At 40.3% G+C, this 27,500-nt stretch overlaps 3 protein-coding genes, 1 long non-coding RNA gene and 1 pseudogene across 15 annotated transcripts in view; 4 read left to right on the forward strand and 1 right to left on the reverse strand.

Moving 5' to 3' along the window:
- Nucleotides 1-3,744: 3,744 nt before the first annotated feature.
- Nucleotides 3,745-6,110, forward strand: LOC149035460 (uncharacterized; annotated as a pseudogene).
- A 1,290-nt stretch (nucleotides 6,111-7,400) lies between these two features.
- On the forward strand, nucleotides 7,401-8,219 carry LOC149035461 (uncharacterized). The gene has a single exon (XM_089191293.1). The coding sequence runs from the start codon at nucleotides 7,401-7,403 to the stop codon at nucleotides 8,217-8,219; it is 819 nt and encodes a 272-aa protein (XP_089047419.1).
- Nucleotides 8,220-8,439: 220 nt separating this feature from the next.
- On the forward strand, nucleotides 8,440-10,725 carry LOC113675586 (uncharacterized). Its single transcript, XM_027192177.2, has one exon. The coding sequence runs from the start codon at nucleotides 8,440-8,442 to the stop codon at nucleotides 10,723-10,725; it is 2,286 nt and encodes a 761-aa protein (XP_027047978.2).
- A 2,989-nt stretch (nucleotides 10,726-13,714) lies between these two features.
- The window catches only part of LOC149035462 (uncharacterized), a 46,328-nt gene continuing 32,542 nt past the window's right edge, over nucleotides 13,715-27,500 (reverse strand). For 4 of the 12 annotated variants that reach the window (XR_016182459.1, XR_016182466.1, XR_016182458.1 and 1 more), the window contains exons 3-5: nucleotides 21,329-21,445; nucleotides 20,866-20,982; nucleotides 17,177-18,578 (exon numbers count right to left, since the gene is read on the reverse strand). This is a non-coding gene — a long non-coding RNA (uncharacterized LOC149035462). Of the gene's footprint in view, nucleotides 14,233-14,791; nucleotides 18,579-19,606; nucleotides 20,613-20,865; nucleotides 20,983-21,328; nucleotides 21,446-27,500 lie in introns of those variants that run through there. The other 8 variants (XR_016182461.1, XR_016182465.1, XR_016182469.1 and 5 more) reach the window with 7 other exon arrangements.
- Nucleotides 21,928-24,661, forward strand: LOC149035463 (uncharacterized). The gene is made up of 2 exons (XM_089192074.1): nucleotides 21,928-22,703; nucleotides 22,946-24,661. The coding sequence occupies exons 1-2, from the start codon at nucleotides 22,340-22,342 to the stop codon at nucleotides 24,109-24,111; spliced, it is 1,530 nt and encodes a 509-aa protein (XP_089048200.1). The 5' UTR covers nucleotides 21,928-22,339; the 3' UTR covers nucleotides 24,112-24,661.

Consider the following 27,500-nt stretch of genomic DNA (forward strand, 5'->3'; position numbering starts at 1 on the left):
GCACAATTTATAGTGACAATTTTTACCATGTGCCGAGTAATTTTCGCTACCTTGAGTGCAAGCAATTCTTTTAAGTTAACAAAGAAGCGGGTGCCATTATTTTTGTCCGCTGCGTTGATGTGCAAGCATGATCTAAACAGAGCAGAGTTTAATTCCTTGCAGAGGGGAAACACGCTATATTAGGAACCTTCAAGTGTTTACCAAACTAACTTTAGTCTGTCCGATGTACTCTTGACTGATCGCAGTGCAAAGACTATTAACTTTGACAGGATCACGGCTCGAAACATCCCTTCCAAAGGAATTGTAAGCTACGGTTTCAAAACATATCGCCAGCCGTTCGCCACGAACATCCAGTTCGAACGGCTCACAACTTTTTTGAAACGTATAGCTTCAGCCGTTCGAACGGCTCCCAATTTTTTTTGAACGGATAGCTCAAGCCGTTCGAACGGCTCCCAATTTTTTTGGAACGGATAGCTCCAGCCGTTCGAACGGCTCCCAATTTTTTTTGAACGGATAGCTCCAGCCGTTCGAACAGCTCCCAATTTTTTTTGAACGGATAGCTCCAGCCGTTCGAACGGCTCCTAATTGTTTTTGAACGGATAGCTCAAGCCGTTCGAACGGCATCCCATCCCGTTCGAACGGCTGATGAATGGCTTACGAACGGCTACCGTTTCAAAACGGCAAACCGTAAGGAACGTTTTCGCGTGAGAGGTCACATATGTTATAGTGACGATGAAGACTCATCTGACTCAAAATATGTATGCCTTAATTTAATGGACAACCATTATTCCCAACTTCTACACAGACAGTGTTAGATTACAATTTTTCTACAACCTGCCTTTAGTGTGCATCTGTTACAATTATTGTATACAAAAAATTAAATTATAATTTGACCCAGAAATAATGTAAACAGAAAGAAATATCTCAGGAATTATTTGGTGGTTATTTGCCTCCAGTTATCAGAGAAAGCATAGAAAAATGTTTCAATTGTGCCTTTCAAAAACATGCAACCTCATGCAAACTCTGGTCCCTCCTGCTTTCCTTCCCAAGCCCAAGGGGAAAAAAGTTTTCAAGTTACAATTAATTTTCCTGCATGACAACAAAGGCTTTTGTCTTCAGTACTTAAATAGGGGACAATTGAATCAAAACACGTGAGAATAAACGAACAATGCCAGAATAAACGCAGGAATAAATACAAGGAGTTCAAAAACCAAATTATTATTACCCAGGCCCATGCTATGTTCTACTAAACAGAGTAATATTGACACAAACAATATTTAAGAATTAGAAATCATTTTCCATGTTTGAGAACCTGTTAGGCTAAACTTTCACAGTTACCCCCCCCCCCCTCCGTCTATATAAGAACCCCTTTAGCCTAAAATTAGAAAAGGGTTTTTATTTTGTACATTTACATTTAATTTACTTTTACATTTACTTAATAATGTTATGTTCTGAATAAGGACTTCAAGTTCATGTAATTAGTGCTTCAGTAGTTTTCTATTCTGTTTAATTAGCAACAATGTTTATTTTTATTCAAAAAATAGTGCATCAATTTTCTTTGCACGCAACATCTCACGAAACTCACACTTTAGTCACCCGCACGCGACTAAAATCTTTTCGACCCCCCTCATGTAAAGTGCGCGCGCATATCACGTGCTCAACTCTGCGTCCTGTCCTTCTTTCGTCTTGTCCCGTTTGTGCGTACATAAGATGGCTTCGAGTTCTCCAACAAAATCTGCTGCATCCAGCCCTTACAAAGACGTTCATGGGTACATCCATTCTGTTTCTGAAATACTGATACCTGCCAATCCAAAATCTGCTGGATACTTCGACTTCACCATTCAAGAAAACCAAGAAGACACGCGAGTGATCTGTTTCACTGCAGAAAAAAAAGATGAGCTGAAACGAAGGGAGGAAGCCAAACTTCCTACTTCCCTCACAAGCATCAGCCCACAAAAAAGAAGATATGGCGATGGTGTAGAATACAAGATGAACAAGTACTCTAGAATCGAACAAGCTAAAACTTAACGTTTCAATGGAAAGCATCGAACACCGACCGAAGTGAAATCACACAAATTCTACAAAGTGCACCGAATGGTCAATCTGTAGGACTGAAAGCTAAAGTTTTATTCAAAGGAGATAAGGAAACTGTGTATTCAAAACAGGCGAAAAAAAACCTCACCAAATGTAACATTGTTGTCGCTGACACTACTGGAGCGATAACTGTAACTCTGTGGGAAAGTCAAATCGCCGAAGTTAAACGGCACAGCTGTTATCACTTCAAAGAACTTAAGTTGAATTGGTACAAAAAAAAATATCTCGGCTCTTCCACAAAAACAACGATTGAAAAGTGCGAAAACATCGACATTCCAGGTGGGATTACCAGTAAAGCTGAAAACATAAAACCACATGAAAAGGCAAAGAAGAAAATCACTGGTACTATAATGACGGTAGAGATTAAGAAGACATACATTTCCATAAATTGCAAGTACAAAATTACCGATGCTCCTGAATTAAATATTATAAAATGCCCCAACTGTAACTTGAAGATCAAAAAATGTGAACTGGTATCTAGTACTACGGCAAACATCCTGATATAAGACGAAAGTGGAGAAAATATGGGAAGATTCTTTTGTACACATGCTGTTCTAACTGAGTTATTTCAATTATATCAAGACACTGTCCATTTTTTATGACGCATGGGGATCGTCCTGGGGTTTAGGGGAGATGCATGTAAAAAAATGGGGCTTCACAGGAGGGGACATAGGCCAAGAAATTAGCCTCTGAATGGGAGGTCACCCCAAATAATTCCCATGACCAGCAATAACAGATACAATAAAAATTGTCCATTATATGAATGAGCTGGCTCTCAGACCCCTTTGATTTAACTTTGTGCTGACATAAACACGGAACCCGTCCCAGGCTCCTACGCATGGAAATTCCCAGTTCTCAAGGAAGCTATCAAGTTCATGCTTCCACTTGGCTCTGTTTCTTGGCAAGTAAACACATCTGTCGTAAAGAGTTGACACCAGTATCTTACATACCTGGTTAAAAATGACACTTGCAGTTGATTCTGCAACACCGAACAGGTCTTCTATCTCACCAAGAATGAACTGAAACATTGCTCAACTTGTACACAAACGTTTTTTGAACGCAGTATCGTCCCAATTTCAGTAACCATTTCTCGACCACAAGGAACTTCTTTTTTGGATCCGCACCCTGTTCTTTCCTTGGTCTCTTCATATTCGCGGTACATAAGCTAAGTGCCTCAACCATATCTAGTTCTCCGTCCATAGTCTGCAAAAGCTGCTTCCTCGATTGATTTTTGCTCGTTAAAAACATTTGCATTTGCATTTGCATTTCTTACCTTTCTTGGTGACGTTGAGAAATGGACTTCAGAATTTGAAATTTGGCCATCTTTATTTTGTTTGTATATTTGCGCGCTCACAGTTTATTTTGCGCTTGTTTACTTCTGAGAATAGAGCCCAGTCTTTTCTTAGAAGAGCCTAAAAGTCGTCTACTTTTATGCGTCTCGTTTTTATACCAGATGGCTTTAACGTCTCAGATGTTAAATGCGTCAAGCCGACTTTAATGTCTCTAGTATAAAAACGGCCAATGTTTCTAAATCCTTTCTAGCTGAACAAAAGGCTGCAATGCACCTCGGATTGCAATTTTGTATATATGAATTATTTATTATATTTTATCTTTTTAATATGGTACATTTTATTGTTATTAGTTGTAGCATCTATATTTTGTAGTTGTTTTGAGGGCCATAGAGTCATCAGCGTCTTAGGGCTACTGTTAAGTGTTTTTACCCTCTCTAAACAAAGCCCACTATTATTATTATTATTATTATTATTATTCTCATTATTATTATTATTATTACGATTATTGCAATTGCCATGGTGGCGGCTGTGTCTTTTAGCTGCTCCAGAAAGCCGAAAATGAAATGGACGAACCAAATGAATAATGACGTTCTGGAGTGTAAGAGACGAGTGCAAGAGCTAGTTGCATCGGATAGCGCGCCTTTGAATCGAAACGTCAGAAAGAAAGGCTACATTGAAGTCATGAAACAGCTTTCGGAAGAAAAGGGATACGGACATCTTGCTCTTAAAGGTCAGAATTTACGTGATCAAGCGTCAAGGCTGGAGAAATGTCAAGAGGGTTTGGCCGATGAGAGCTGTGTGAACGGTGCAACAGTGATAAGTATAGATGAGTCTATATTACCAAGTGGAAATAGTGATACGGTATTTGTTGAAGGAAACAGAAATATTGAGAAAAGATGCTAATCAAGCGACGCCAAATTTACATATGTCCACAGTGCAACTCCCGGAGGAGCTGCAGTCTGATCAATCGAAGCATGAAAGGTTATCTGACGAGGTGCCAGGATCACTGCCCAAATGCAATACGCTTCACACACCATCTTCATTTGTCTGGGGCCAATATGATGAAGGAAGATCAATAATTGTTAATGTGTCGACCATTGAGAATGCCTATGATGAAATATCCAAATGGCGTAAAAACACATTTTTAGTCCCTTTCGGAAAAACGGGAAAAGAATTCATCAACACATTGAGAGAACTAATTAACAAATGGAACAATGGTTCAGAAATGGAATTCATTGCTCTTAAAGTCACTATTGTTCTCCTAGCGCTTTGTCTACAAAAGCCCAGTCCTAAATGGAAATCGAAAGATCACCAGGATTGTTTGGCAAAGCGTCTTGTCTTATGGAAGAAAGGCGAGGATGATACTATCCTCCGTGAAGGGCGCATGATACAGAGGCGTCTTGGAGACTCCCGTAGGGTGACAGACCCTCCAAATAGGGCAAAGATTTTTGCAAATCTTGTGATGACGGGACAAGTCAATTTGGCATTACGATATCTAAGCGATGATCAAGGTGGAGGGATCTTACCCCTTTCTGATGACGTCATGGAGCAGTTGAAGGAAAAACACCCAAAGCCACAGGTTGTCCAATTAGGGTCTCTCCTGTTTGGCCCTATTAAGGACATTCCCGACACTCTGTACTATGAGATCAATGAAGACATGGTCAGGGACGCCGCTCTAAGAACTAAGGGCTCGTGCGGGCCCTCTGGTGTAGATGCAAACAGCTTCAGAAGAATTCTTACTTGTAAATCCTTTAAGAGATCAGGAACAGAACTATGTGAAGCTATAGCCAGCATGACCAAATGCCTATGCACAGAGTATGTCGATCCTTGGGGCCTAGAAGCAATTTTAGTGAATTGACTTAATTATTCCCCTCGACAAAGGGGAAGGAGCGGTGCGACCGATTGGAGTAGGCAAAGTGTTAAGGAGGATTATGGGAAACTGTGTCACAAAGGTCACCAAGCCAAATGTTATAGATGCGAGTGGCTCTTTACGAGCGTGCGCTGGTCATCAGAGTGGGCTGAGGCAGCCATTCACGCAATGCGGGAACTTTTTGAACATGACAACAGTGTCAACACCTGATAAACTTAGCTTTGCCGCACATGTTGACACCACTCTCAACTCCAAGGCAGTTTCAAAGTCAAGTACCACTTCCAATGATCCCATTGAGACCCCTTCTTTGGACGGTATCATGTGTCCCTTCTGCAATTTCAGGCACGAGTTAGAAGTTTGCAGATCTTTAAGACATTGCCCTTACCAGGAGCGCATTTAGTTATCATCCAAAGGGCTCTGCTTTGGATGTTTGTCGCAAGAGCACCTGGCGAAAGTCTGCCCAGAAAGAAAATCCTGCAAGATAGATGGCTGTCCTAAAAAGCATCCGACCGTCCTGCACACACAACCTCAGGAAAGACCCAAAGAGGACACCACAGTCGGAAGTGAAATTGGAGTTGCTGATGGCACATCACAAGTGCACAACGGCATGGCATGTATTAGCAACGCCTCCTGTAGCCTCACTGGGGCCCAATTTTCTCGGACAGGCATGGCTATCCTTCCAGTCAAAGTCAGACGTAGAGGAAGCGAGAAAGCAATCGCCATATACGCCTTTCTAGACAACGGAAGCAGTTCTACCTACTGCATAGAGGCTCTCATGAGGCAACTCGACATTAATGGTCCTAAGACAAAGATTTCCCTCACCGCTCTAGATAAGAAAGATAGCCTGATTGACAGTTTTCTAGTGCATGACCTGGAGGTAACCGATTTAGACGAGAACTACATAGTAAAACCTCCCATTTTGTACACCAGAGAGGAGATACCAGTTTCAAAGGATGATATACCGTCACAAGAGGATGTCGACAGATGGCCCCACTTTGACGGTGTTTACCTGCCAACTGTTAATTGCCAGCGATGTACCAGAAGCCCTAGATCCACTAGAAGTGAAGAATAGTCAGCATGGTGGCCCTTACACTACTAGAACTCGCTTGGGCTGGGCAGTTAATGCTCCTTTAAAGCGTGATTGACGGAGTTTGTGTGCAACCAGTTTCTTCGCTAAAGCTGGCACTGAGCTGTGTCAGATGGTCGAAGATTTCTATAACTGCGATTTTGGGGAGTCCATTGCTGATAGCAAGACTGAGCCTTCCCAGGAAGAGTGCCGCTTCATGAAAGATGGACACTATGAAATCGCCCCACCCTTCAAAGATTGAAAGTGCCCAACTCCAAACAACCGTATTCAGGCTGAACAACGCGCCAGCTGGTTAAAGAAGAAGCTTTAGAAGAGTCCTGCGTTACTTAAAGATCACACAACCTTTGTCGAGGAGCTTGTCGCAAACGGGTACGCCCGTAGAGTTCCCCAGTATCAGAAGGAGTCTAATTTTGTGGGAAAGACATGGTTCATCCCCCATCACAGTGTATACCACCCCCACAAGCCTGGAAAAGTTCGCGTAGTATTTGACTGCTCTGCTAAGTACGAGGAAAAATCACTCAATGACTTGTTGTTGAAGGGACCAGACCTCACAAATTCTCTTTTGGGGATCCTCACCAGATTTCGACAAGAGCATGTGGCAGTCATGGTGGAAATCGAGGCGATGTACCACCAGGTAAAGGTTCCAGACACTGACTGCTCCTTTCTCCGCTTTCTGTGGTGGCCGAATGGCGATTTGTCCTGTGCACTGAAAGAATACCAGATGTCAGTTCACTTGTTTGGTGCCGTATCTTCTCCAGCTTGTGCTATTTTTGCACTCCTAAAGATGGCGGATGATAACAGCCAACATTTCTCTGCCGATGTTACAAGCACCATCAGAAGAAACTTCTATGTCAATAACTGTCTGAAGTCATTGCCTTTAGTTGAAGATGCTAATGCCCATGTCAGCGACTTGCGCAGCTTACTACAGCGAGGGGGCTTCCGACTAATGAAATGGATCAGCAGTGATCAGGAGGTTCTTGAGACTATACCAGAACCAGAGCGCACATAGACCATCAAGGAGATCAGCCTCCAACATGTAGTTGAATGAGCACTCAGCATGCAATGGAGAGTAAACACCAATACATTTGGCTTCGATGTCAATGTCAAAGAAAGGCCCCCTACGCTGAGAGGTATCTTGTCCATTATTGGATCAGTGTTCGACCCCTTTGGTTTCGCTGCACCATTTGTCCTTACAGCCAAGAAAATTCTACAAGACCTTTGCAAGATGAAATTGGGCTGGGACAAGGAAATACCTCTAGAGTACAATGTACGTTTGCAAAAATGGCTTATAGACCTTCCTATGCTGTCAAAGCTTGCGATCGACCATTGTTTTAAACCAGCCAACTTTGGGACCATTGCTTATAGCCAGTTGCACCATTTTTCAGACGCTTCAGAGATTGGTTTTGGTTCAGTATCTTACCTGCGCCTGGTTGATATCAACGATAGAGTCCATTGCGCCATCCTTCTAGGAAAGTCACAGCTTGCACCTTTGAAGAAATTTACTATTCCTCAATTAGAGCTTTCAGCAGCAACAGTGTCGATGCAGTCAGGCAAAGCCATAAAGAGAGAGCTAGAACTCCCGCTTACCGAGCCATCAGTTTTCTGGACGGATAGTACATCAGTGTTACGTTATGTGAACAATGAAGACAAGAGATTTCACACATTTGTAGTTAACCGCACTGCAATCATTCGGAATGGATTCGACCCTAGCCAGTGGAGGTATGTGAGTGGAGAATCTAATCCAGGTGACGACCTCTCAAGAGGGCTATCAGCAGAAACACTGCTTGACCACGAACAATGGATAAAAGGGGCTGTTAAAAACTGGACCAAGAGTGTCACGTGGATTTTTGTATGTTTCTTACCCCCCACGAATTGAACTTTAAACTCTTGATGAAAACTCAAAAAAAAGGAAAATTCAAAGGAATGCGTGAAAGCTCTCTTGTACATTGTTATTCTGGAATACAGTCTTTATTCGAAGTTATCCTGTTATATACGTTTTATACAATTGGTGCCGAGACCCAGGAATCAAAAACCGGGATTCTACCGCTCTGAAGAACGTCTTGAATGAAATTGTTGTGAATGCGAGCTGGAAGCACATGGGTGACATGTCGCAGTCGGGGAAGAAGAAATTGAAGAATCTGAGGAAATTTCGCGACGGTCATCGAAAGTTTGTTGAGAAAACTATTGAAGATGCTAAAGGGTTAATCGCTGAATGTAATCTCATCGAAGTGAAAAGGCTGAAATTTCTTCGAACCGCTCTTGAAACGAAGTATTTGGAGCTTCAATCGCTCGACCGCGAAATTGTGGATCTGGTGGATGATGTTGAAGTTATTGATACCAAAGTCTGTGAGAGCTGTGAGCTAATGAGCTCCATTCAGAAGTGTATTGTAGGTATAGAATCTGTTTTGGAAGCTCAAGAAAGTAAGGGAAAGAGCCAGAAATCCCCTTCCGTGGTGCAACCTGGTTCTCCCGAAAGTGCAGGAACTTCTCAAGGTCACGTTTCGAAAGCTTTCACTCATGCAAAGTTACCCAAGCTTGAGCTGAAGAAATTCCACGGAAATCCCATGCATTGGTATCCTTTCTGGGAATCTTTCGAGTCTGCGGTTCACAAGAACCCAAATCTGTCTTCCGTGGATAAATTCAACTATCTGAAGTCACTTCTCACTGGCACTGCACAAAGTTTGGTCGCTGGTCTAGCCCTGACGAGTGCTAACTACGAAAAGGCGGTTGATCTACTGAAACCAAAATTCGGAAATCGGCAGATGGTGATCTCTAGCCACATCGAAGTGCTCACCAAACTCCCCAAGGTGGAATCGATTGGCAAAGTTAAGAAACTCCGAAGCTTGTACGACACAGTGGAATCTCATGTTCGTGGATTAGAAGGTATGGAAATCTCTTCCGAGATGTATGGTTGTTTCTTAATACCAATAGTTATGCAGAAATTACCGGAGGAATTTCGAATCGCTATCACTCGCAATCTGGAATCCGAGACATGGAATCTGAAAGATATTTTGGTTGAATTTCACAAGGAACTGGAACTGAGAGAACAATGTCTTGTCAACAACAAAGAGTTCAGATCCTCAAATCAGAGAGGTGGGTTGCCACTTTCTACATCAGCTTTCTACACTGACAGTTCTAAGGATAGGCAGTCTTCTCGTGTTTGGTGTTCATTTTGCAATCAAAACGATCAGAGTTCTAAGTGTAATGTTGTCACAAGTACTGAATCTAGAAAGGAAGTTCTAAAAAAAAAAGGCAAGAGTTTCCTTTGTCTCAAGCAAGGGCATTTGGCATGTAACTGTCAAGCTCATATGAAATGTCTTAAATATCAAGGAGCTCACCATGTAGCAATTTGTGGTGATTCTCAATCAACCATGGGTGGGCAAGATCAAGATAATGTGGCCAGTGTATCTACCAGTATGTATGTGGATCAGTCTAGAGGGTCTGTGTTGTTGCAGACGGCAACCGCTGAAGTTGTGCGTCCAGATAATGACACTTCTTCCCTAAGTGTTTGCCTGGTATTTGACTCATGCAGTCAGAGATCTTACATAACTAAGAACCTTAAAGACAGACTGAAGTTACCAGTGCTTCGTAGAGAGTCACTTCTGATTAAAACTTTTGGCGAGTCTGATGCCAGACTACAAACATGTGAAATTGTTCAAGTGGGTATCAAACCCATCTGTGATGCAATTGTCTACATACAAGCCTATGTGGTACCAGTCATATGTAGCCCCCTGACCCAACAACCCACAGAGCTCGCTCAGTCTAGCTGTGAACATCTGCACGGCCTCTCTTTAGCCGACAGGTGTGGTAGAGGAGATCTGCCTATCAGTATTCTCATTGGTGCTGATCATTATTGGTCATTGGTCGAAGGAACCATAGTGAGAGGTGCACCGTGGGAACCTGTTCCTTTCGCCACCAAACTAGGATATGTCCTCTCCAGCCCCACCATGATTATGTCTCACAATGACAATGGTAACACAGTTAATCTTACTGCAACACATGTTCTGAAAGTGGAAGCAAGTGTTGTCAATCGGGATGAAATTGCCTTTGAACTTGGAAAATTCTGGGACTATGAATCACTTGGGATTCGAAATGACAGTTTGTCTCTGTATGACAAATTTGTTAGCAAAGTTGAATTTACGGAGGGAAGATATCAAGTACAGCTACCCTTCAAGGAAGACCATGAGCTGCTTCCAGATAATTTTGCATTGTGCAAGTCAAGGCTAGTTTCACTGCTGAAGCGTCTGAATTTGAAGCTTGAGGTGTTAAAGCACTATGATGACATCATTCGAGATCAGGAAAAACAGGGAATCGTGGAACCAGTGGAGCAACGTACTAATAATGGTGTGGGCAAGGTACCTTACTTCCTCATCATGAAGTGATCTGTGTCGACAAGGACACTACTAAACTGCGTATTGTTTATGATGCCAGTGCTCGATCAGGAAGGAACACGCCAAGCCTTAATGACTGTCTGTATGCTGGTCCCCCACTGTCTCCTTTCATTAATGACGTTGTCCTTCACTCATTGTTGTGATGTCACTACTCAACATGCTGATTTCAAAACTGAATTCCCCTCACTATTCACTGGTCTGGGGAAGGTGTAGACAGAAGTACACATAACACTGCAACCTGATGCTCCCTATGCAGATTGAAAACATGGTGACAAATTGTAGCACCTGCGCCAAAGATCGCCCTGAGCCCACAGAACCACTCATGTCAAGCTCTTTCCCCTCCCTACCATGGGAGAGATTAGCTGCTGACCTCTTTGAACTTGCGGGAAAGGTCTATTTGATTGTTTTTGATCACTACTCAAGGTGGTTCAAGATCAGGAGACTAAACGACCAATCATCTTCCAGAGTCATTTCAGTCCTAAAAGAACTATTTTCTACACATGGCATACCTGACATTATTGCATCAGATAATGGCCCGCAATTCAGCTCCAATGCATTTTGCCTGTTTACCACTGAGTACAACTTTCTAAAGTTCCTTCCATGCCTGCATCCTCAAACCTAATATGCAAGATACAGACCGGCAAAGAGTGCAACTGAGAGAGGACGAATACAGGTCAAAGCAACAGATCTACCATGACAAACGACACCAAGCCTGTGCTCTCCCATCATTGACCACTGGCCAGCAAGTTTGGGTGCGAGACCAGAACCGGGAAGGTCAGATCTTGGGAGCCACAAAACAACCAAGGTCCTCCTTAGTGAAGACTGAGATGAACACTCTGCAACGTAACTGGTCCGCTCTAGTCCCAACCAGTTCACAACCAGCCTTTCCCACTGACGGGCCAACTATAGTACCTCAGGATAAAACACTGCCCGTTAACCACAAGCCTCCAAGGGTTTCTACCCCCGTCTCAGAGAACCAACCAGCTGAACCTACAACGCCTACTACTTGTAGATCAACAACAGCTGTGTCAACCCAAGGAGGCCCTCCAAATGGCGACCGCTCTGCAACCAAGTGTGTGACACACTCAGGAGGAATAGTGAAACCACCACAACGGCTAGACCTGTGAACAAACTGGCATTAACTTTTTGTATTAGTATTGTTACATTCTTGTTGAGTTTACTGAACCGTGTACACAAGGTTACACTCAAACTTTTGGGGGAGATGTTGGATTAGTTGTTTATTACATCAGACTTCCGGTGTTCTAGTTAGCAAGGCCCCGTTGCATGTTGGGAGCCATGTGCTTTGATGTTCGGCCATCTTGTATGTACTACATCTGTGTGCGGAATAAATCTTTACTTTGAAGCCTAAATATTACACAGGGTTGTGATGCTGTTGTAAATATCAAATATGGGGGGTACTGGGACTAAGACAGCCTTTACCTTAGTACAACATAGCTCAGCTAGCAAACAGTCTTTAGTAGCTGCATTTACTAGTTTTCCCACCCTACCCACCCTGAGTAGTTTTTGGTAGTATATTCATTTCCTTTATGTCTGACAGTCTTGCTGTTTTTACAACTTATGTCTTAAGTCTTATGGCCTTTAATAACAGACCACACACCAAGATTTATTGCAATTGATGTGCTTGGTACTTGAAATAAGTGAAACTAAAACAGGAAGAGAGCAAAAATTACAAGTTGTGACAAAGGAAAATCAGAATAAAGAAATAAAAAGCCTGCAAAAACAAGGACTGTGAAGTACACTGACTTACATTGTTTCAGACAGAGAAAACTGCTGTGAAGCGAATTGCGGATAACACGAAGAGACTGGCAAAAACTAATCAGAACTGCACTAACCATGGACCAAAATCAACTGAGACCAAACTATACTGCAAAACTATTATAGAATATGCAGAAAATAAAACTATAGAAACTTAGAAAGGTGCTAACGATGATGAAACAGCAAAGAAATGCTAACGAGGGGGGCAAAAACTGACAGAAAGGAATAAAAACTTAATTGTGCAAACAAACCAAATGAAAGGACGAAAAGAGCTATAAACTAATTTCGCAGAAAACAAATAATAGAAAAAAATGTTACGCTTGCATGTTCCACATTAATTATTGATGACTGATGCTTAATACAACCACAAGAGACAGTATGGATGTTCTCCCCCTAATCTGGCTGTACCTGGCATTGAATGCAGGTCAAACTTGCTGCAAACTGTTGCTTCTTCAAAGTTTCCAAGACAGAGAAGAGATTGGACAGATACAGAAACCTCTCTATTGTGGGAACTCTGCGAGACTGCTTATTCCCTGGGAAAGCTTACTGGTAAAAAAACAAGAGCCAATTCAGGCAGATAGGATAACCTTGAGAAGGATTTCAATCCTGAATTAGCAAGCAGAAACATGGCCACCAGAACCCTGCAACAAATGAAAGAGAAGATAAATAACCTAAAGTCAGATCACAAGAAGAATAAAGATAAAAATCACAAACAGACTGGGAAACCCAACCCGACAAACCTTTGTGGTTTGACATGGTTGATCAAGCTTTTTAGTTCCAAGGATAAAATCAACTCCCTGATCCTTTTTTGTTCCAGTGAAGGCAGATATGAAAATAAAAAAAAGGCAAAACATCAAGAGGAAGGCAAGGGTCATAAAGATCAGCTTGGTGATGGAGATGAAATGTTCGCAACTTCTACATCAAAAGGAGCGGGAAAATTCAACGCTGATTGCAACCGCGAGTCAAGCAATTTGGAGCAAACACCCGGTAAAAGGCTGTGTAAGACAGCAAGGGCTGAAAAAGCCAAGAAACTAAACGAGGAAGGTAGTTCAAAGGGACTCATCAATGTTGTAGACAAGCAGATAAAGTTGCTCCTAGAAGCTCAAGAGAGAGATGACAAAATGATGGAGAGATTGATACAGTTAGAAGAGACACCCAAAGAAAGGCAAAAGGAGATTTTAATGACAATAATTAACAAATTGTAAGTCAGGTTGTTTATTTTATTGCTTTAAAACTCATTCCATTAGGTCTTACAGTCACTGATGATATGTTGTGCTCAATGTTTCAGTGAAAATTTAAGGACAATTATTAATGAACTATTGATCGGGTTGTTGAACTCTTGATTACACTAGATGAGAAAGGTTCTGCCTTGATTTTAACATATTTCAGTGAAGCAGTAAATATTACAAATGCTAGAAACACCAAATGTAAGCATTTATCTCCATCACATAAAAGAATTGACATAAACAGTAATCAATAAAGCATTTTTTTTTACAATTTAAAAGATTTCTTATCAAAACATCCTTGACTGCATCTGCATTGGAACTTGCTCCCCCATCAACAAAATCATCATTGTTATCATAATTGTCATGGCTGTCACCAATTTTTGGATCTGGCTCCCCATTTTCAATGCAAATGTTGTGAAGAATACAACAAGCAGCTATCATTCTGGGACGTTTCTGTTAAGATTTCCAATTCTTTTTGCAAACATCTCCACCATCCCTTCAACAAAACAAGAGTGCGCTCCTCAATCACATGAATCTTGCTCAGGACAGTGTTAAATTGAACTTTTGCTGGGTCTAAGTTGCGCACATTCAGGCAAGGTCTCAAAAGCCAAGGGAAAATGTGGAGGCAACAGTTCTGTACACATTCCCACTGGCAAGACACCAAAATGCCACAGCGAGTCATTTCTCTGTGCTAACTGCTTCCCTGAATTGAGCATCTCTTTTTTCCACTGAATTTCTGACCAGGTTTACTACGAACTAAAATGTTTGTTGAGACATTCTGAAGTGCTTGCTCCAGTAAGGGTCATTCCTTACTAGTACTGATTTTCACATCGCTTTAATTTTGCAATTTTTGCAATTTAAAAAAAATCCTGAACTTAAAGCAACACAGAAAAAAAATCCCACAAACTTTAATGTCATGAAATTTAAAACTCTTCTATATTTCTCGTTTTCAGAATTTAATGAAGAAATATGTCTACTTATTGTGTGTAATGTGTAAAAGCTTTATGGCATGCCTACAGATGATGAATGACATTTCAACAGTCAAATTTCACTACCTGCATTTCTTTGAACCTCTTCATCTGTATCACTATTGTGATCTTTAGGTCCTTTCAGCACCTCTTTTGTACAGTCATTGAAATGGCCATAATTCCTGGGTTCTTTGAAATTTGAAACAACAATCTGTTTATATTTTTCAAGGATTGCTTTATTCCTCTCAGTAAGATCCATCTCAGCTGTAACTTGTATGGGAATTTCCAATCCTACTTGCACTAGTGGAGATCTTCTGTGGTTCTTGCTGATGACTTTAGCTCAAAAAAGCCCTCTTCTTTGTAGAAAAAAGCATGTTCCCCTAGAAACTTTCCAGGGCAAGTGAACAACTGTAGGGTCAGCAAGACAGCCTTAAAGGCGCTTGGTTGTGGCAATAGCATAGCAATCAAAACAGTTATTTCTCTTGTAGCAGCATTTCAATTGCTCTCCAAAAATCGGACTCTAAACCTCTTTGTAAATGTGAAACCCACAGAGACCGCACTTAAACAAATACATGATAGAGCCACTGTGATCTATGCTTGCCATTTCAAGATCTGGCATGTTTGCTGTTCCTCTCAATGTGGTTGTTCTGTTGCAGTCAATTGTATTGTGACAGCTAAAGGTAACACCTGGTATTTGTAAACTGAGATTGGAAACCAACAACAAACAAAACACAATAGTCTCTCTGTTCCCTTTATTAGTGTTACAGTGCTGTGAAGACATGCTATATTCTGGTTTAAGTTTCTTTGGTAAAATGTCCTTGTTTCGTTGCGGTTTCACAGTTCAAAAGAAGTTAATTTCTGTGTCGTGAAGGCAACAGCACTGGTGCTTGTCGATAGTAATAAGACACCATATTTAAGAGAATTTGAGCCTACAATGACTTCGAGAAATCCACTTATAGGCGCTGCAATTTTACTCACCGAGCTGGAACAACCACTTGTCCTCCAGTTCCCAGAGGGATGTTTGAAGAATGTAAACTTATATTTCTCACTGACATTAACAAGATGATTACAGAGGACAAGATTCCTCCTGAGTTCATGTTAAATGCGGATCAAACTCCTTGCTCAAATCTTTCCATTGGGAGAATGATGATGGCTGCAAGAAATGCATTGTCAGTTTCAATTAAAGGTGTGACTGATAAGAGAAGCATTACTCTCACCTTTGTTATCAGGAGAATGCTTACCCATGCAAGTCATATACCAAGCGAAAACAACCAAGAGATTTTAAATTCCCCAGAGGATTTGCAATTTCCCAGAATCCAAAACAATACTCTAATGAAGGTGAAACTTTAACCTTGATAGATAAAGTAATTGTCCCCTACATCGAGAGGAAAGGAAAGGAGCTCAAACTGGCACCAACTCAAAAAGCTCTGCTGATCTGTGATGTGTTTAGAGGTCAAAAAGCTGCAAAGGTTTCGAAGAAACTGGCATCGCTAAATATTGCAATTGTTTCGGTTCCCACCAACATGATCCACTTCTTTCAGCCTCTGGATCTCACCATCAATGGGGAGGTGAAGAGATATATGAAGGACAAGTTTTCAACATGGTACTTAGACGAAGTAAAGCAGCAGATAGAATCGGGGATGCGACAGCACTGATATTAATGTGGATCTGCAACTAAGTCCTAAAACCACTTCATGCCATCTGGTTGGCGGACCTTTACAATCACCTGAGTAGTCCTGTTTGTGTGCAACACATTGCAAAAGGGTGGGGGAAAGCCGGGATCTCTGGCCTCTTAGATGGACAAATGGATCTCCCTCCAGAAGACCTGTTCACTGACATTGAGCTCACCCTTGAAATTGATAAGAGGTCCAAGAAATTTATGCCAGTGGTACACATAGCTCTAATCTAATCCACGGTTATAGTGTAAATATGTATTATACAACTGCAAAGAATGTTAAGCATAAGGATAATGTCTTTGACTATGGCTATGGTACACGATGCCATTTCTATAATTTGGTTTTGCTATGAGTTGATGATTTTCAGCAATAAGTGTAAAATAGTAAACTTTTTTTTGTGTGTGTTTTCAAAAATTGATTCCCTAAGAAAAAAATTTTGCATCCAAATTGCGCATATAACAACTCACGAAATATGCCGACCTTTTTTCGTGAAACTAAGTGCCTGCGAAATAAGGTAGTTGTAAATGGGCGCGTATAACATTAGATTAAACCACCCTTGAGGTCATGGACAAGACCACACTTGGCATAGACGAACATCAGCACCAAAATGTACTGCGTATGTAACCAATGTCAGCACCAGTAAGACCTGCCTTCTTTGGTGTCAGGCACCCATTAAAATTCTCAGCTTATTTTGCATTTTTCTCCGACGGTTTGCCACTTGAAAAAAAAGAAACAAGAAGAAAAACTAGACACACTTTATGTCAGTCAACCATGTTGACATTTCACAGATCAACAATAAGGGCTGTCACAAACCTCTTTTTATTCTGACATCATTCATAGGCTAACTAGAACTAACTGTAGTTAACTGTGTGGTGTGACTGCAAAGTCGACAGAAAGTACTAACTACAGTTGGGTATAACGTCACGTAACTTGACACTAACTTAAGTAGATGTGACTGCAGCCATTGTATTTGTTGTGCCTCTTTTCTGACTGTCACATTTTTAATTATCATAATCACGGTCACCCAAATAGTTTAGCTTTTTTGTTATTTTGGGTGTTCCACTACTCTATGTACTGTTTATTTATTTATAGTTATATTCTTGTAAATTCTGTTTGTTGTTTTGGTACTAGAAATAAACTGTTGTTGCTTGTTATTGAATTAAACAAACAACCTAACAAAGACACTTGCAAATGTTGACTCAAAGATTGTACTTCAGCACCGCTTAATTACTATATAACAGAAAAATAGTGGCATCCAAATAGTGGCTGATTCTTCTCATTTTTATCCTCAAAAGCGTCTACTTTTGTCATTAGTTGACCAGAAACTTCGGCTGCTGAAAGAAGAGATATTCAGTTGTACATCTTACTACTTAGAAAATCAAAGCTTGAAAAATTTCAAGTAAAATCTTGATGTTCAAAGATGGCCTAGCATCTCAAGGATTTCTTGGATTTAAGTACCAGAGAACTTAAGTTTTGCATTCAACAAAGAGCTTTACCATCAGTTGAAACTCACTCTGATTTAGCTGCTTGTGCCCCTGTTGCTTTGGAGCAATAAGTGCCTATAAAAGAGATTGCAGAAAACTATGCTAAAACTTAAAAAACCCAGCACAATGAAATATTAAAGAAATGTAACTTACAACAAGATCCTTTGGATAACACTATTTGGGATGAGCTCACTAAATGGCTCAAAACAAACATTGGACATATATTCAACTATATTTTGAGCATGAAAGCCTTGTGAATGGATTATATAGATCATAATAAGATTTGCAAGTCTTCTTCAATTTTGAAAGGCAGATTTGTGCACCAAGTTTTTTACCAAGTCTATGTCCAATGGAAACATATTCTTATGTGCCTGCCTTACACCATCTCAACAAGTGAGAGAGCAACCTCATAAGACCTGTGCATATTGAAGCTGTACTGCTGGCTACAGTAAATGTTCCAATCATGTAATTGCAGTTTTATATAGAGTCTAATTTGAAAATGAAAGGGGGTACATGGACCCAGCATGCACTGACCAAGCCTGTGTTTGGAACAAAAGCAGTAAAAATATCAAGCCTCACAAAATCAAGGATAATAATATTGAGGCACACTTTCGCCACAATCCAACACCAGCATTCACCTTCAATAGTCCCAAGAAACAAGAATTTGATCACACACCAGTAACTCACAGGAATGTATCATTAATGGCGATGAGCCTAAGAAAATCAAGGATATGAATATTGAGGCACACTAAAGGCACAATCCAACATCCGCATACATACTGCCTTTCTTGTGAAAATCCTTGCTTGGAGCCAGGCAAGTTTGATGATGAACATCAATTGATCTGACAAAGTGTATGAAAACTGCCATGCGACTACAGAAACACAACTATACTCTCAGTTGTAGTAATCTGACAAACGTTTCACTTGAGTAGCTCTTTTGTCCCTGTTATTTTTCTCATCATGCCAAAAGCACACTGCTCTTGGTATACTATGGCTTTCAAGATAAAAGTTATTGTGGAAGCTGAAACTGTACAAAAAAATCTCAAATAATTTGGACTTAGCGAGTCCATGATGCAATGCTGGATAAGAAACCAGGTGACTGTTCTTTCTGGCAAGCTTAAGATGTCAGCAAAACGTGCAATGGTGGGCTATTTCACTCTCAAGTATCCCAAACTAGACAAGCAAGTGATGGGGTGGTTTCCACAGCAGAGAGACCAAGGTAAATACTTCATTTCTAATATGAAATGAGAAGACTTTTGCTGAGTTGAGTAAGATTATAGCGACGCTTGATCGCCGCTAGCTGGACCGTACGAATCTCACTGATCGACACAACAAATATCGCCCCAATTTCTTTCATGGAACGCCTCCTTTATTAAATGTCGTATTTGACCGTGAAGCTAAAAATAATTGATTCACGAAATTTAGGGACAAGAAATTAGCTATAGAAACACTCGAGGTAAATTAAACTTACATTGTTGCCGGATCTGGCGAGAGTTGACACAAAAAGGACCTTTCCTTCCTTCGATAAAAACGACAGACAATTTCTTTCTATTAAACCACGTGTGCTTGCGAAATCGATCGAATTATTGAATTGCACAATAGATCCGTTCTGTTTGGAAATGCGATACCACTTACGGAACGCGTGACGAGGCACCTAGTGTGACTTTTACAGATTATTAACTAAACGATTACTAAATCAAAACAAGGGATAAACCCGTGCCTTAGGGGCACTTACAAAGATAGTCTTTCAATATGTGGGAAGCAAAGAATCTGATTGGTAGTCAGAATGCGTTGTTGTCATGACAATTTAAAACATGCCTCATAAAGAGCACTGCAGCCCTGGAATTTACCGTCATTTTGCATCACCATCAAGTTTGCTATTTTTTCACAGGTATTGCCGTGAGTGTATTGTTGCTTTGCCTAAGTTAAACTTATCTAGAACGAAGCTTGATATAATTCAAGCATTTCCAAGAATGGAGCTTGTTTTGACTTGAAAAAAAAAAAAACATTTGGTGCACTTAAGAGCTTTAATTTTTCCAGGCCGGGGGGGGGGGGGGGGAGAGAGGAGAAAATAAATAGTATTAAATATAGCAGAAGGGAAAAAAGGAAACAAAGGGAAAACATTGCTATCCCTGTTTCTATGCTAACAAGGACTCAATCTACAGCCTTGTGCATTTACACAATGGAATAAGGATGGGAAGGAAATAAAGATGGGAAGGAGGGGGGTTGGAGTTGGGTGTATTGAAGGTGGGGGGGGAGGTTAAAGGATGACTTCTTGAGGTCCTAAAACTTCTGAAAATCTAGTCTAAAGCATTGCATAGCTGGAATTTTTGGTTGGTCAAAGAAGATTTATGCAGCCAAATGGTAGTTTATCCCATCACATTCCCCGCATGACTTCACTACCCATTTGAGCGGTTCTGTCACCCAAAACTCCCACAAAACTGTTAGTTATGCAAGCTTTATCATTCCATCTCCCTAGTTTATTTTTCATGGTCATGAGACCTGTAGATCTACTATGAAGGAGTTTTACATCCTAGTAAAATAAAAATACATGGCTTAGGCTCGACTAATATTTCTTGCAGTGAGATCTCTTCTCTACATGATGTAAGGGAGGGCTTCTCTAACTGGTCTGTGAGTCTTCTGATTCTGTCTGGGGTTGTTTCCACCCTCAGTATGTTCTGGGGGTTGTTGAGAAATGCCAGTCAGATACAGGTCACATCCACAGGCATGCAATCTGAACAATTTTTCCTGAATAAAGTACACAGAAGCTCACCCAAAAATTTATACCAGACGTGAATTACTTTTCAGGAAGTTGTTCAATGATATTATAGGTAATACAGATAATAAGCTTTTAGGTCTTTTCTGAAAAGTCGATCCTTTTTGGAATTATTTCATTGTAATCCAAGCTATACCACATAATTAGTTGTTTCTATTTAGTTATCTTTTTCTTTTTCAATTTTAACATTTTATATTGGGATTTTGTACATATTTATATACTTACATTTAACAAAAATCCTCTTCTGGTGCATAGTGTGTCAGCTGATGATGTCTGCACCCAAAATATTGTCCAAATATCGCTACACCACACACGGCAACAAGATGTATGCTTGCTGAATTGCTGATGAATCAAAGACTATGTAAACACCTAGATCTTTTACATCCAGATCCCCTAAAGAAACTATCTGAACCCTCCAAGCTACAACCTACAGCGCCCAAGAGACAGCTTAGTTTACAAGATCCTGTCTTGGAACAAGACCACAGGAAGAGCCAAGATCCTTCAGTCAAGGGAGTGGTAGTTGCAAAGGTAGGACCTGTGAGTGATTGTGTACAGGTGAAGGAGCTCTTTTGGAAACAACACATTGATCAGTTAAAAGACCTCTCAGGAATGAAGATTAAACCCCATTAGCAGGAACAACTTGAGGACTGTGAAGTAAATGTACCTCAGTTTTTTGCAGCATACTCACCAACTAAAATGCCAGTAACCACAGCAGGACATTCTCCTTTGCATAGTGAGCCAGCACCAAACCAGAGTAAACCACCTGTCATGGAGGTGAAACCAGGGCCAGAACAACAAAGGGATCCTGCAAATCAAGAATCATCAGTTTCATGCAAGAAATCTGATCACCGTGACCGGACTGTTTGTCCAGAGAGATGCTACCCACTACAAAAGACCACCCTAGTGCCTTATCAAACAAGTTCCTTAGTGAACTGAGGACTGTCTAAAGGAACTGTGACATTTTATTATTTAGTGTTCATTGTCACTTTTTTTTGCTAAGGAAGGGAGGAACGTTATGATGTAATGCTTTCTTTATCACATGACTTGCCTCGTGCACATCAAGATTAACCGTTGTATTGTTGTTACTTCTCTGCCATTAAAAACCAAGTTGAGTTTGTACCTCTGGAGTCATTATTTCCTCACCAAAACACTACAATAACATTACATGCTAATTGAGTAATTTACAACCTTACTGTGGTAACTTCTAGCCCTCACATACTCAGCTGCTGCTGAAACAAAGGCTGTTTAAGAAGAATAGAAACAGAAAATTCTCTATTCTGTGTGACTTTCCACTTAAGGGGGGATTCTACCTGAAATTAGCTCAAAATATTGTTTTTTTGTTTTCTTCAGAAATGCGAGGTTCAACTATTCGACTTTACACTGACGATCGTTTTTACCGAAAAATTTTAAAATATAAATGAGAAATTACGTTAGAAAAGAAGAGGTATCTAAATAGAAATCTCGTTTCCATGGCAACCAAAACAGCATTTTTTGTTTCTTACTTGTTTACCAGCCTGTTTGGAGCTCAAAATATGTCAAACAAGCCCGAAACGCCCCTTAGAATCCTTGTGCTATCTTACATGAAGGGGAAAATAAGAAATTGAAAGAGTAACACTGGAGACGAGTGAGAGATTTTTGTGTGAAAGTTGTCACAGTGTATTGCGAAATATTGAACTCCTTTTGTCTCTTTTGTGCTGGAATGACTGGAAAGAAGAAAAGAACCGTTTACAGGAAAACTAGGAAAAGAAAGGGGCATGGAGGAGATCATAAAAAAGCGCAATTACTGAAGAAAAGCGGTTGCAACAGGAAGAGTGAACCAAACGAACCGACCCCAGGAACTTCGCACGATCAGTCTGATCTGTCAGATTTTGGCGAAGAAAGCGATCAGCTTCCTAGTTCTTCAAGGAAGAAGATGAGATTCCAGAGCTCAGAAGATGAGTCTTCTTCAAGTTCTGATGAAAACAAAAAAGTTTTCGAGGTAGCTGAGGTAGAAAAAGGATACAGGCTCGTTGATCTAAAGAGCTTCTCTTCTGTGCTCTCAACTTTACACAAATGCGAAGAAGGTGAGAAAAATATCACACATCATAAATATGCTTTTCAGCCCCTTGAACCTAAAGAAAAACGATAGTTAGAATTATTTGCAGAAAAGGAGTTTTATTATTGTTTAATCATTTTTTCTGATCTTTCTTCACTGCAACACTTGTACACATTTATGGAGGTGTGAACTAATGCTCCAACATTGTGGTTCTGTTTGGTTCAGTAACTATAGCTAATAGCATCCTTTTCCGTCATGTTTTTAATATAGGAGACCTTACTATTGAAGAAAATACCGCTAGCCGTTATGGACTGATGTCAGATCTCTCCATTCACTGCAATTCTTGTGATGAAAGTACTCCTTGGCAGACATCACCCAACCTTGCCAAGAAAGGCAAATCATTTGATGTCAACCGGAGAGCTGTCTACCACTCAATAGAAACTGGAAGTGGCTACGACGGACTCTCTTCTTTCTGTGCGATAATGAACATGCCTTGTTTGTCAAGAGCTGCTTACTACAAGCAAGTTGATGTAATTTTGGAAGCACTGGAAAGTGAAGCAAAAGAAGAACTAAAAGGTGCAGGCCAAAGGCTCCGAAAGCTAATCATGGAGGAAAATGGCATCTCAGACAGCACCACAATAATTGATGCTGCTGTTAGCTTTGATGGCACTTGGGCCAAAAGAGGTTTCACATCACTAACAGGTGTTGTTTTCGTCATCTCAATTGACACAGGAGAAGTTTTAGACTATCACGTGATGTCTAAATCTTGCCGTAAGTGCTCCCTAAAGAACTCACAATGTGAAGGGAATGTGGAAGAGTTTGAAGAATGGAGGAGGGAGCATGTTGCATCTGGAGATTGTGACATCAACTTCGAAGGAAGTTCACCTGCTATGGAAGCAGAAGGAGCTTCTGTTCTTTGGAATAGATCCATCGAACTTCATAACATGAGGTACAAATGGATGGTGTCAGACGGGGACAGTAAGGCCTTTAACACTGTTCAACATGCCTATGATGACTGTGAAGTTATTAAACTGGATTGTGTAGGCCATGTGCAGAAAAGGATGGGCAAAGAAAGATGTGTACGAGGAAAAACCCAGAACCCAAATGAAAGCATCAACGCAATGGTTTGGGTCCGGTGTCCCAAACATAAACACCATGGAGTGAAAGTTGTCCGGTGTGCTGCTGCGTCTGCAGTCTGCCACTTCCACAGAGGTGCAGAAAGCAGAGAAAGATTGATGGAAAGGCTTTCAATTCCTGGAGGTGCATTTACTGAGGATGCATTTCGACTAAGAGATAATTCAAGGCTTCGGAAAGCTGATAAGCAGGCAACGGCCAAGGAGAAGAAGCGCCGGCAGGGATTGCAGCTTATCCGTACTCAAAGAGAAGCGGCTCTTCGTGAAAAAGAAGATGTTTCATATGAAGCTGGGGCATTCTAACTCTTGCTCTTGCCTATCCTAATTATATTTGAACTTATGGCTACTCATTGACTTCATAATTTGAATACAGGAGGTGTTTAATTTTAAAATCTTGTAACTTTAGGCCTTTTTTTCTCAAAACGTATTTTTTAATACTTGAGAAAAGATTACTCAAGAAGTATGAGAGCTATGGACCTGAAATTTTTAGGGATTGCTGATCTAATTGAGTTATTTGGGATGAGTGAAGGAAAATGCCATAGAGGTCTTTCAAAAGAAATGATTAAACAAATAGTGATCATGTGTTAGATGTGTAACTTGACACCAGTGCTGTGATGTCAAATTTAAAAAATTCTTGAAATCCTTCACTCATCCCAACAAGTATTCAATATTCTTTAGAATAACAGCAAAATATTGGTATTTCATTGAAACAGTTTCTAACAATCTTTACTCAAGTACATATAGGTGAGACACTACAAGTTGTTAATTGAAATGACCGGTGTCAGGTTACATTTGCTGCAGGTGTGACATAACACCTTTTTTTGAAAAATATAGTTCATAAGCTTTCCAGTGATATATAGTTTTAGATAGTTGTGACCAAAACTTAAATTCCTACAATTATTTGAAAAAATGCACTTTTTTTAGGTAGAATCCCCCCTTAATGATGATAAAAAACTTTCATTATCTCATTCTCAGTGGCATTACATGACCAGTTGCAATAATTGGCATCACAGAAATGCGGCATGATATAACCATGGCAATGAATCCTAAGTAATGGTAATGAATCCATCAATTTTTTGATGTGTCATTTTCACTTTGGTCTGGTGGTAAAAGTTGATGTGTGCTGTCCTTGTGTCATTTTTCATATTTATTCTAAACATGTCTGGCCTAGGGTCCTTTAACTTTGAAATCACGCCTGGTAACATTTTGGATCAAAGCTTACTATGTCCAATTAGGTGAGACTACATTTATTCTTTTCACCTGTAAAACTGCGAGTGACTCCTAGTTCAGGTGTTCAGAGAGTGTGACCAGACAGAATGAAAAATATCATGTTTTCTGTTTAAATCAAATTCAAGTTATAAAGGAACATTGTGAAAAAGGACTTCACGAGAAATGCTCTAACACACAAATCATTAGAGTTTTATTTGAACCTAACCCAGTGAAATTTGAACTGGACTCACATGATTAGTGTTTTGTTTGGAACAACAACAACAGCAAAAAAGAAACAAAACAAAACAAAATTCAGAAACCAAACAAAAAGGGCACCTGAAAAAATAAATGGTACCATAACCAAGCACTTACACCCATTTTTCATCAGTTCTGTTTCATTTCTGAAAGGAGATGATAAATCAGTCTGTGTCCATGTCCTGCAAGCACAGTGCATGTAAGACCTGCCTGCTGGAGATGATCTCCAAACAGAGCAACAGCATGTGACCCTGTATCTGCCCCCTCTGTCCAGCCTGGATGAGAGGAGACAGGCTCAACATGAACTTCACTGTAAGTGCTTTGATCAGAAGGATCCAGGTGTGTGGCACTAATGTCAGCTGCTCCATGATTGGGAAAGATAGCAGAAAAGAAAGATATATGACATTTACCCTTTCATGATTTTGGATTGCACCAATGGACCCAATGGCTCCTTGGAGAAACCACACTGGACAAAGTCGCATTTCTTGAAGGAAGGAGGGAGCAGAATAACGTTCATTGAAATTTCCTTATAGGGTAGGTTTCAAAAATTAAAAAAACCTTCCTTGATAGTGGGTTAAGGATTTTCTGGAACAACATATTAGGGTAATGAAAAGTACTCTTTTGGATATTGGTACCTAGTAAAGGTAAACCTGTTGACAATTAGTATAAAAATATCACAGGATTCTCCAATTGATATTGCAGAAGTAATTGTTGTATGTAAGGCATTGAGTTAACTTCAGTTTCATTGTTATTGATGTGATAAAGTTCAGTTTTAGCTATTGCATTTTACAAGAGTTCCTCCACAGAATTCCTCCAAAGGATTCTCCACAGGATTCACTAATTGACATTGAAGAAATAATTGGTGTATATAAGGCATTGAGTTAACTTCAGTTTCATTGTTATTCATGTCATAAAGTTCAGTTTTAGTTGTTGAAGTATGTACAAGAATTCCTCCTAGGTTTGTGGAAAAGTAAAGTACTGATTAAAATGATCTGGACTACCATGACAGCTGTTTAAACACAACCATTATAATAATTGCAGAAACCCAGGGGGGTCTGGGGATGACTTCAAGGTGAACGGACGTGCCCAAGCTCTCTCCTAAAAATTGGTTTTAAATGTGCTTTTAAAACGTGATAACGCGTTTCTTTTTGTGCTTTTCACTTTGAAGACGCGAATGAGTATTAAAACTAGGTCTAAATAAAAAAAAGAGAGCGAAATGACAGCAACCGGAGGCAAATTCTACGCTGTTCTGACCAAGATGGACGCCAAGATGGACGACTTGTTAAAGGCGAAAGCTGACCAAGAAGTAAAGTTGAACTCCATTCTTCAGAAACTAGAGAACCTCGACGTAAGCCAGAAGAAGACCACTGATGACGTTAAAGATTTGAAGCAGAGCTATGGTTATTTAGAAGAACAAGTCACTGAAGTCAAAAGCGACATTGCAGTGAAAGCGTCCCGCATGGAGTTGGCCAAACTTGAGAAAAAAATAGATGACCTCAAAAACCGTTCCAAAAGGAATAATATCGTCATATGGGGTTTGCGAGAAGACGCAGAGAAGGAACAAGACTCTCTAGAGCTTTTTTTTTCTTTTCTGGCCCACTACTTCTTTGGAAACCATATGGCAATCAAGGGCATCGTGGTGATGAGGGCACACCGCACGAACATTAAAGAACGGGCCGCAGCAACTCCAAAGCCGCAACCAATGTTTACCTTCTTAGGTACACGGATAAGGTGAAGATTCTAAAAGCCGCCGCTAAAGCTCTTGAAGAGAAAGCTTTCTTTGAGTCCCAAATATATATATCAGATGATGTATCGAAGTCAGTACGCAATGACAGAGCTAAGCTGCGAAAAGATTATTTAATAGAAATCAAAGAAAAGAAGATGTTGAATCCGCCTTCATTCCATGGTCAGTTCCATGGTCAGATATTATACAAGAAAGTTTCCACTACAAAGTTGTCAACCTTTAAACTGCCGACTGATGAGTAGCCGAACATTTGGATATTTTTGAACTGAACCGACTGATTTTTGCTATGATAAACAATTTAGTCTCTTCCTTAGTTGCATAAATCTTGTAAATATACACATATCATGTAAACTAATTTTTACGTCTAAAGGAGATCTCGGCGAAAGCATGTCTTGAAACCACAATGGTAAGTGCGCTTTCGTTATTGTGTGTAACCAATGTATGTGCAATGTTTTGTGTGTGTCTTGTGTTTACTATTTCTGTG

The sequence above is a fragment of the Pocillopora damicornis genome, chromosome 13 (genome assembly GCF_964200805.1).
Source record: "Pocillopora damicornis chromosome 13, jaPocDami1.2, whole genome shotgun sequence".
NCBI classification, from domain to species: Eukaryota; Metazoa; Cnidaria; class Anthozoa; order Scleractinia; family Pocilloporidae; genus Pocillopora; species Pocillopora damicornis.

Bases quoted from the DNA above. Each gene is read 5' to 3' on its own strand.
- LOC149035461 (XM_089191293.1), top strand. From the start codon at position 7,401: ATGCAATGGAGAGTAAACACCAATACATTTGGCTTCGATGTCAATGTC.
- LOC113675586 (XM_027192177.2), top strand. From the start codon at position 8,440: ATGGGTGACATGTCGCAGTCGGGGAAGAAGAAATTGAAGAATCTGAGG.
- LOC149035463 (XM_089192074.1), top strand. From the start codon at position 22,340: ATGACTGGAAAGAAGAAAAGAACCGTTTACAGGAAAACTAGGAAAAGA. The intron at 22,704-22,945 runs GTGAGAAAAATA...TTTTTAATATAG, and splicing joins TTTACACAAATGCGAAGAAG to GAGACCTTACTATTGAAGAA.